General features: G+C 42.5%; 1 protein-coding gene across 1 annotated transcript in view; it reads left to right on the top strand.

The window, feature by feature from the left end:
• Positions 1-9,768, top strand: part of cacna1ia (calcium voltage-gated channel subunit alpha1 Ia) — a 107,746-nt gene extending 97,978 nt beyond the window's left edge. The window contains exons 33-36 of the mRNA XM_035655735.1: positions 1,936-2,073; positions 4,247-4,445; positions 5,211-5,446; positions 5,782-9,768. Of these exons, the coding sequence (XP_035511628.1) occupies positions 1,936-2,073; positions 4,247-4,445; positions 5,211-5,446; positions 5,782-6,513 (1,305 nt within the window). The 3' untranslated portion in view covers positions 6,514-9,768. The remainder of the gene's footprint in view (positions 1-1,935; positions 2,074-4,246; positions 4,446-5,210; positions 5,447-5,781) is intronic.
• Positions 9,769-10,840: the final 1,072 nt, after the last annotated feature.

A 10,840-nucleotide genomic window follows, 5' to 3' on the forward strand; every position in this document is an offset into this window, starting at 1 on the left:
TATTCCATTTCTGTTAATAGATCCTCCTAAATGTTACACGCTGGACCTGTGCAAAATATTGTCCAGGTGACCTTGTTGCCTATGTTTACCATAAATGATATTGTATATGCTTGCCATGTCCTGACTAGCATGAGTCCAGTGTGGCTGTGAGGTAATACTTATTTTCTTGTTCAGTCTCACAATCTTCTCTCATTGCCTCCCAGTGGCACTGAATAAAACGATCCCTTGCCCGACCGCTCTGTTCGCTTCGGCTTTGGTGGACACTTTCAATTGGTTCTTGCCCGAGCCCCCTATCTTGCTAGTGAAGCCTTCAATATATCTGCAGTTACCTTGGAAGCAACTCTGTAGCAACTCTGTAGCAACTCTTCCTGTACCCATTGTGCCATCTTTCGTTGTCCCTGGAGGCACAGCCAAGAATACAGGAAGAGAAAAGGCTGTAGTTTCTATTACTTTGCCAATAAATGTAGCAACCGATGACTCGCAGGGACCTATTTGAAGCTATTTACAGCCCAACTCTGAGACACAAAGCAAGTCAGCAGATATGGTACTATGTTGTCATATGGTAGCATTAGTGCAGGCCAATATACAGAGATGAAACTGAAAAACTACAAAGGGTTCCTTTAAATGAATGAGTTGCATTGCTGTGCTTCTGCCTAGTCTCATTCCACCTCTCTCTTTCTCCTTGGGGGCAATGGTAATTTACTGCTGCATATCAGCCATGAATCTTACTCTATGAACCTCTTTGTCTTTCTCACCTACGGGCACATATTAATATATCACTAACAGGCCTCACTCCATTGGATTTCACTTGGCTCTTTTTAAGTATGCTTTTTAATGCTTCTCTCTGGCTATTTATTGCTCTGTCTCATGAAAAAAAACAAAAAAAACACTGCTGCTTGAGCACATCATAGCATCCCCAGAACCCTGAAATTCCACTCCAGCTCACTGTTTGCAGTATGTTTTGAAATTGTGCACAAAAGGTGCTGCAAGGGGAGGAATAGAGAGGAGTGTCAGCCGAGAAGCTTGAGCTCACAGGAGGCTCATGCAGCGATAATTTAAAACCAATTCAATAGCCATATGGGCTGAGTTACCTGCAGTCCTGATGAAACAAACTTAGCTGGAGCCAGTGTTGGAACAAATGAGAAAGAGAGGGAATAACAGTTGGAGTAATTGTTGTCACTACCCAATTATTCTGTGTTTGGAGAGTATGACAGTCTCTATAAGACACTATTACCATGCACACAGCAACAACATTTTAATGTACAGTTGTGTCTGAAAACATACTCTGTTAGCTGTAAGGGCAGAATTATGAGGTTCTGGTGCTGCTACAACACCACTCCTGATGGAAACTCTTCACTCTTGCTTACATTTACATGCAGATACTGCAGGTGCACACACATACACAAAAACTGTGTATGCGCTGCTTGGATATCTGCGTCTCGCCTCTCATTCAGCCTTTCTCTTCACCTACTTTTGTGGCACTGGGAAATATTTGTTCAGTTGATGATGATAAAGCAATGTTACTACTTCTTGAAATCTCTCACCCTGCTCTCTTCACAGACAGGTGCCATGGCATTTTGGACTTTGCACTTTGAATTGTCAACATCTGGTGAAGCATATCGAAACTTGGTGGAGGTTTTACCTATCTTGTCTGTGTAGCTCATATTGGCCAGTGAGAGATACTGTATAAACAAAGGAATGATGAGAGACACCTTCAAAACATTGTTGCTGATCCTTTAGAAGCTTAATATCTATGTACACAAAGATGTAAGATATTGAAGTTATGGTTGTTGTGAACCCTAGAATAAATCATGCATTATATCGAGCACTGATGAGACCACACTCAGTTAATTCATTCCAAGAAGTCTGAAACTTTTGCTGTTCCGTATTTCTTCCTATTTTTGAGACATGAATAACAGAGGTACTATTTTGCAGCAGATCAGGATGGCAGAGATTGAGCAGGCATCGCTGAAGTCAGAGCAACTGTCAGACAAGTCCTCATCCCCTGCCCTGCCAGATGACCTCAGCCTGGACGAGCATACTGCCTACCAGCTGCTGGCACGAGAGGGCAAGGTGGGTATGAGCAAAGTGAAGTATGAATGGGAGATTAGGATCTACACATTTAAAAGAAGAAAAAAGAATAAGTCTCTTTAACGCACTAAAAATGCCCCTGAGAGGACTATATTCAGTTAAAAATTTGCTGTCATTTTATTTCCAATTATCAGGGTAGATCTAGCAATCAGTTCTTTAAAGGATACTACGGATTTGCATGACAGTATGTCTGCTCTGATTTACAATATTAAGCCGTCTTTACACAGATTATACTGGTAAAGAAAGTTGGATCTAAGCTTTGATCAGTGGTTACAATGTGCAATTTGCACAGATGTTCTTGTATTGGCTTTACCTAGAAGTCTTTACACTGCTCAGATAAAGTCCTAATAACATGATGATCATCCCAGTAATAACTAGAATAAAATGAATAGCTAAGTAACAGAAAACCTACCAAAACAGAGTGTTGTGTGTGTGACAGAGACGGGAAGTGAATCCCTGCTTTAATGTCAGTACCTGGATAATTTAGTTGAACTGTACACCTGCTTGCCATCTTTACACAGACTTTTTAAGCCAAAGCAGACCCAGCTTTCATGCCAGTACAACATTTTTTTTGTAAAAAAAAAAAACAGATGTAGTGACCACTACAATACCAACTGCACAACCAATTCACAGTGGGTAACTTCTACTATGCCCACTACTTTGTACTTGTAATGCAGAGCATACTGGAATTTTGTCCTACTCCCCCCGAGAGAGTTAGCACAAACAATGGGTGAGGCTCACTGATGATTTTATATAATTATTCCAGGAAGCACAAAACAAATGACCATTATAAAATCTTTTCATGCCTCTGTTGTAGGCTCTCTTGTGAATTACAGTTATAAAACTTATGCTCCAAAGACTACTTTATCTGTTTCTCTCTATATATCTGAGGTAACTATCTTGTCTTTGAAGAACCCACAGTCTCTATCCACCACAGACCTTTGCATGAATAAAAACTAGATTCCCCCTTGTCACTATCCTGGGTGGCTCTCATGCCTTTCTCCCTCACACCCACTCTCTCCCTTTTGACTTTATCTCGCGAATTCTTCTTTCTCATTGCTAGCCCCCTGCTAATTGCACACCTTCTCTGCACCTCCCTTTAGCCCCTTTATCGCCATCCCTTATCATACGTCCTTCCTAGATATCCTCCTCCGTAATGGGGTAATGCTCCTTGGTTCTGGATAGCCAGATAAGCCTGCAACCACCAGGCATGTCTGTGAACCACTGCTCATTAGAGGAGTGGGAAAAGAGAGGGAGACAGGGAAAGACAGAAGGTGAAAAAGGATCTAAGGTTAGGGATTTTATTTGTCAAGCATTGTTTGCTTAAAAAAATGCATGTGTGTGTGGGTGAGGATGGCATTAAGCATGTGTGCCAAGGCTGTTTGAAGTTTGTATGGGTGTGGGTGGCTGCCTGTTTGAAAGGGGGCTGTTCAGGGGCTAGGACTGAATGACTCAGAGGTACAATACACTAATGGAAGCACAAAATGCGTACCCGCACACCCACACATACACACACACACACACACACACACATGCACAAACACGCATAAATGATTCTGCAGTCCCTACATGATGGTAATTAAAATGTACGAGGTAAGAGCTTACAAAGCTGAACTCCTGCCTTAATCTGCCTCATGATTCCCACATCCAGCTGTTACAGCCATCACACACGCTGACAAATTCATAACCAAACATTTATTGTTACAATATATAACATTAACATGACAATAACAGGCTCTGTCGGCTCATAGTCGGTTCTCATCCCTTCACTAGCACTTAAATGAAAAGCCTGAGGGATGATGTGAATCAGAGGCCATGTTTGATATCTGCAGGATGCCAAAGGGGCTGATTTTTTCTGTACTCATTAATCTATTAGACTTGGTCCAGGAATTGTAACTTTACAAAATATAATGCTAATCCTAAACTTGAATTGTCCCATTGCTAAAGAAATAAAAGGTTAAGGCTAATTTTAAACTATGTTAATCATTATAAGCTTTTTAGCACCATTATAAGCATATGATTTATCTTCCTTTTAAGGAAGTACAGGAATCCACACGCTTACTTTAATTAATTCATATTATTAATGATTAAATTATGCTGGGGTTTTATTGGAAAAGATTTTCTCTTCAATGTCAGATCATCTGTTCTCTTTCAGGGAAGGTGCAGCAGTGACTCCCGCAGCTCGGAGGAGGCTGGAGGTGGAGGGAGCCATGCAGGAGGCCATCAGACTCAGAGTGTGGTGCAGAGCCAGCCCTGTCGGGCCCTCAGCACCAGCATTGAGATGGAGACTGCACTGCAGGAGATGGAGATGCAAACACACCAACCACATATGTGCTCACCTCACTGTAGCCCTGGTGAGTAAAACCATAGAAAGCATATTCGCTGTCCTACCAGGCTGATTTTCAAAGGATGTATTGTACCAGAAAACAAGTTGAAGTTTGATAACACGCAGTGGTGGGTAAAATTGACAGTAGTACATATCACCTAAAAGACACAACATAGACATAGCATGGTTTTGCTAAACAAAAGCAACAACTTTCCGACATGAATATCGAAGAAAGTGTAAATTTTATTCTTAAAAAGAGGATTTCCCAGAAATGAGGAAGAGGAGCTCTGCAATAAATTGCCAAAAATGAATTGCCTCACATCTCTGTAGATGTGCAGCTGAAGCAAGGTATTAGCATAATTTTTTTTCAATTCAGATTAAACCTAGTCTCAATTTTCACACAAATGTAGCATCACAAAGCATATACTCATCAACATTTATCTGCTAACTTAATGGAGACAGTTGGTGCTTCTACATACCGCCCTACACAGCAACAAAAGGACCCACCAGAAGGAAGCATTTCAAAGCATCTGTGTAGACTGGGACAGGGATTCACTCACAACAGCCACCTGGAAGTCTTGTGCTTGGTTTGCTGTCTTAATAGCTACTAAATTGCTTTTGCTTCAGATAAATACAGGAAATATATATATATATAAATATACCCCTCCACTATAGCTGGATCTATATACATTATTCAGAAGAATAAAATCCTTTTCATGTAAGGGATACAAGAAAAGTAGACAAAACATGGCAGTAACACCTTAATAGAAATGGAGTGTATTCCCTCCTCAAGGTGGCGTTTCCAGCAGCAGCAACAAGGGAAGAAACAAAGAGGGAGAAGGAGGAGCTAGTGGCATTTCTCCTCTCTTCCATCTGCCTGCAGAGTTCTTCCACCCTGCAGGAGCAGCCATCCCAGCACCTCCCCGCAGTAGGAGCCTACGGTTGTCAAGGGGCCTTAGGCTGACTTCCCCGGCCTCCTGGGCTTCACTTCGCTCCCCAGGAGCCCATAGCAAGATGCTCTGTACACAGGTATGGGGAGGGAAAGAGAGGGGCAAAACACAGTCAAATAGGTTGTATGACACTAGAAGTCGATTAAGATAGTTGAGAGACTTGAGCAAGTCATCTGACTATTGTTAAAGCAAAAAAAAAATTTATTTTTGTGGATTAAACAGGATTTTTTATATGACATTATTATAATGAAAACTGGTATGTAATAAGCATTTAAGATGCAATAAAATATGCAAATAACGCATAAGATGCAATAAATATCAAAATAACAGATTTTACATAATGAGTAGAAGAGTTGGATTTATGTGTTCCACTTTTTGTCTCCACTCCCCCTTCTCCCTTCTTTCTGTCTTCAGTACCCATCCCACAGTGACTCATCCCTTGCTACAGGTAGCTCTGAGGGCAGCCTCCAGACCACCCTGGAAGAAGGACTGAGCTTCAGTGTCTCTCCACCACAGAACTTGGAGTTGCCTTTGCCAACAGCTCCGTTACCACTCACATGCCCACTCCAGCTACCTGAAGACAGCACGGCCATTTCCTCCCTAGTCCAGACCCTGAGACCACGGCCGAGCCCCTCATCAGCCCTCACCCTCCAGGCCACCAGGGGCCACCAGCGGAGCCAGAGCAGTGGCCGAGGTAGCACAAGCCCGGGCTATACCCGAGATGACTCAATTGACCCTTCAGATGAGGACCTGGGCATAGGCATTGGATCGTCAATTGGTGGATGTGGCTCCAGCCAAGCGGGCAACAGTGAACACTTGTCAGAGACACTGAGCAGCTTGTCGCTGACATCACTGCTGTCACCTAGCTCTCTGGTGTACCCGGGAGGAGCAGTGAAGAAGTGCAACAGCACGGGCAGCCTGGAACAAGGGGGGATGCTAATGTCGTCCCGGGGCAGGGAGGGCCGCAGGGAGATTCTAGGCCTAGAGCTTATGGATCCTCAAGGCTTCTTGGCCAACCCCTGGACAGGGGCATTAGTTGACACAAGAAGAGGAGAAGGAAGAGGGGAAATAGGAGATGGTGAGCAAGGGTTCAAAGGGAAGAGCTCAAGCCAAACAACAGTAGGGCCATGTCGGAAAAACAGATGAAACCTACTGTTTTCTCTTTCTTTGTCTTTCCATTCCTTGGATCTAAACCCATTGCTGTCCCTCTCACTCTCTCTGTTCCCAGCAGTGAGAGAGAGGCTTGATGACACATGATGTCCTGTATCCCAAAACCAAACCCTCATCTTGCCCCCTCAACCCCTTTCTATACGTTTGTGACGAGCCCATGTCCTATTTTGTGCTACCTAGGGGAGTGGTCTTGGTTATAGCCTGCTAGTGAGGAAGTGGCCTGCAGAGTTAAGGCCCAAGTGGTGAAGATAGGTCCTCTGTACCTGTAGAGGAGGCCATGGAAGGTTCTGCTCACATTGGAAGACCAGGAGGCCCATTCATATCAGGGAGTCAATTGAAACAGAAACAAAAGAGCTAAAACTCAATGACACAAGAAAGAGTCTTGTTGTTGCTCGACTGTAGTTTCCTTTTCTCCGTGTTGGCTCGGGTTCACTGAAGTTGAAAATGCAAAAATAGGAGTACCCAAACTGAAATAGCTATCCATGCTAACAGAGACTGTTGTGATTCGTTTATGTCTCAGAGGCAGTGCAGCAAGTAAGAGGGAGGAGGCTCGGAAATGGCGGAATATTTCAAGGCGGAAGGAAGGCTGGGAAAGGAGAATGCAGGTCATTTGTTTGGCTGGGCAAGCAGAAAGCGGATCTAATGTCCATCTGTTCTGGCAGACGGAAACAACAGGTCCTACTCACTCTGGCACAGGACCTTCTGCTGAGTTCAGAGTAAAATGCAAGGTGGAGGAGAGTTCAAGAGGGTGTGCTTATTTTGTGTGTTGTGTGTGAGAGCACTGCCTCAGGTATCCAAGGCATGAATTAAATTATTCTCACTATCACTTCACCATGCCTCTGTATTTTTGAAACAGGAGATAGGTATTGACTGATCGAAGCTTTGTGCCTCTGTCAACTTATTCTTGAGTGGCAGCGGAAAATGAAAAGAAATTGACAGATTGCAGAGGTATAACCGTGCATGGAGTGCTTCGTGAAATTGGTTATTTTTCTTTCTATCTCCAGCTTTTCGCACTCACTCAAAAATGAAGAAATGAGTAGAACTAGGTTGGATGGAGCTTTATAAACCCCATCAGAAGAAACAATAATGTGTTCCTAGGGCAGCCTTGTGTGCACCAAAAAATGGTTCACAGCTACTTAATAAAGTGAGACTTCAAGCACACTCTTTTGACACCACTTCTTCTCAAGATGCTTAAGGATTTCAGATGGATGGACCAACCCACGAGAGTTGCGAGGGACATTGACTGCATGATGGAATTGCATTTAACCAAGATTTTTATCTATATACAGAAGTGTATCAAGATGTCAATGTCGGGTGATAACGATGTAATTTCTATTCCACTATTTTTGTAGAAAAGAGAATAGGCACGTGCAAGTGTTGCCGTTACTTTGTCCCTATTTAATTTAACCTGTATGTTCTCTTTGACTTGTTGTCTAGGACTTTTTGTCTGCCAGTGGCTTCCAGTTTTATAAAGATTTTTAAGGTGTGGACAGTGTATAAAACAACTAAGCAAAAAATTTCAAACAAACTTTGTGCGCTGAAGTGATTGTTCCCTCCAGCACATTTCTCTTTGGGAACACTGGTTCCCTCGTGGATTTTTTTCAAATGTTGTCCCAGAGGACAACCAGAGATGGGAACAGCCATATTCACTCAGCACATGAGGATCGTTCTAGCTCACAGACATTCCTGGCTGCACGCAGGAAACTTTGTTTGCTTTTAGCCTCCTATGCTAAAAACCATGAATAGCGTAAACCATCTCTATGAAAGCTTTAATTTGAGAGTTACACCACAACATATCGATTACGGACACATTAGTGTTCCTTAAGCATGGTTCTGGGATTGCAATACAGTATGCTTATTCTTGAAATGACACCCTGATGCACTCATATTCTCTTCCCCATCTCTGTACACATACAGTATGTTGTAGCAACCCTTTCACACACCATTGTTTGATATCAAAAGCTGACACTGTAACAACAAACAAAACTTTGCATCTTTTAATGCACAATTATTTTGGCTTCTATCACTTGATTAATTACTCCATCCAAAAAGGCTCATCTTTACGCCTGATTTCTAGAGGTAGACTGTTGTATCCCTAGTGTTTTGATCATTACCTTGCTTTTTTTAATTTCTCAAAAAGAATGAGGTGATGTGAGAAAATCTGCGGGTTTGATCTTTTTTATCATGCAAAATCACTTTGATGACTATGTTTTATCACATGGTGTTGGGTATTAATGAGTGTTAGTAAAGACAGTTGTGTGCGCGTGTGTGTGTGTGTGTGTATGTGTGTTTATGACTTCAGGTGAAGTGATTGCCTTTTCCTGAAGTGTCCTGTTTGTCAGCGAGGATACCTGAGATTAAAGGTTGAAGAGAGAAAAAATGAAGCAACCAAGGGCTGTTTTAGCTTCAAAGATATATCCGCCTATCTTTCTGAGACAAATCCTTGTGTCACTGAATATGGCATCAAAGGTTAAAGCCTGACTACGCAGCAATAAATGTTCTATGTGTATGCCCTGAGTAAATGATGTCAATGTGATTTTTATCTCCTCAGAATACAACAGTATTCATTACTGTATGTTTTTGCTTCTACTTTTCTGGACTTTCAACCAATCAGATAGCACCTCTGCCCTCTCAGAGACCAATCAGTAGAGAGATGGGCTGCAATTGGACGAACAAATGAGGTAATTGAACTCAGGTCGGGGGGTAAAAACCACTAGTAAAATTTTAAAGATAGCTGTAAAGGTGTGCTCAGACTGAACTCGGAGCGAATTTTCATCTTGCTTTATTCGCACAAATTTGACTGCTGGAGTGTTTAAATGCTACAAACAGCCAACGCACCCACAGTCCAGATGTAAGCTGCAACTACCTAACAATGCGCCATCTGTGTGTGTGAGCAGAGTGTGCCTTTTTTCAGTATGTGTGTGCTACAACTCTGACTCAGACTGATTTCGAAACCTACCAGGATCTCAATTCGTTTCTGTTATTTTCCTCCTGACTCTCTTTTCTTGTCTCTGTACGTTGAAGAAGTGGAGTACATTAGCTCGGGATAAGCACACATTTTTTGCTAATGTTTCAACATTTTCAACTTGTGCAGAGAAGTTTTTGCTTCAATTCACACTGCCTTGAGCAAACCTGTGCCCACCTCTACATTGAATTTGTATGCAATCACGCCGCCTCTAAAATTAGCTTTGTGTTCAGTCTGAACACACCTTAAGAGTGTACAATTCACATTTGTACATATCTTTGTATTTTGATCTGCATGTGTGCATTGCTGCCAGTGACCATGATTATATCATTAGTATGCATTTCATAAAATTGTACAAAGTTTAAGGGAATGCCCCAGTGTTTTTTGATTGCTGCTATGAAATCACTAAAAAAGAATAAGTCTGAGCCACAAAAAACTTTCTTCTTCCAACACATCATTGATTATGATAGTAAAATCATTAAAAAAAATACATTTTTGGGTAATTAAAAGCTGCTGTTAAGTCTTCATCTTTATACCTGTTATTTACATTTAAACAAACAAGTATCTGATATGTTAGGAATGGGAAAAGAGGTTAAGTCAGGACAGTCTAAAGCAGGGAAGAGAAAGCAAGTGACAAGACAGAGTCACAAAAGCAGAACGTGTACAGAGTATTCGTGGACAGCCGGACAGGGTAAAGCTAACAAACAGAGAAAGAGAGGTAGTGAGATGCTGCAGGAGCAGGAGACTTCTCAAGACAGCTTGTCATCGGCAGCCTTGCCCAGTGGAGCCGCCAGTGCGAGAGAGCACATTAGGCATGCACGCTGAACTCCGAGGTGTTGTTTACCTCACACCCCAACCAGACAGCCCTCCACCTCATCTAACCTCTCAAAACCAGTCCTCCCCGCAGGCCCCTGTCCTTCAAATGTCACTGCAGGAGGGTGGAGATGTGTGTGGTGAGCGGTAAGTGTGTTTCTGTCTTGGAGATTGTGAGTGCGCTCGTGGGTGTGTTGATGCGAGCAGGAAACAAGTGTGTGCGTGTGGATATGTCAGTGCTTCAGTCAAGGTCTTTAAAAGAAGTGTCCTGTCATCTGAATTTTTGGGGCATTAACTCTGCTTTGCCTTCCATCACCTGAAGAGAAGAAGTCACCTCTTGTAACATAAAATTCAAACGTCAGTATCCAGTAAGCCTCTTGGGGGCTTGTGTGCTGATTTGATTGATTTCATTCAATATCAACACACTAAAAGTACCCTGAGACCTCAAGGCCCCTTGGGTGTAAGAGAATTTTTTCACCTCATCTGGAAACCCACTGGTTTTGTCTCAGCTGTAACCTTTATATT

This window comes from Morone saxatilis, unplaced genomic scaffold (genome assembly GCF_004916995.1).
Source record: "Morone saxatilis isolate NCDOM2014 unplaced genomic scaffold, NCSU_SB_2.0 Contig14, whole genome shotgun sequence".
Taxonomy (NCBI): Eukaryota; Metazoa; Chordata; class Actinopteri; family Moronidae; genus Morone; species Morone saxatilis.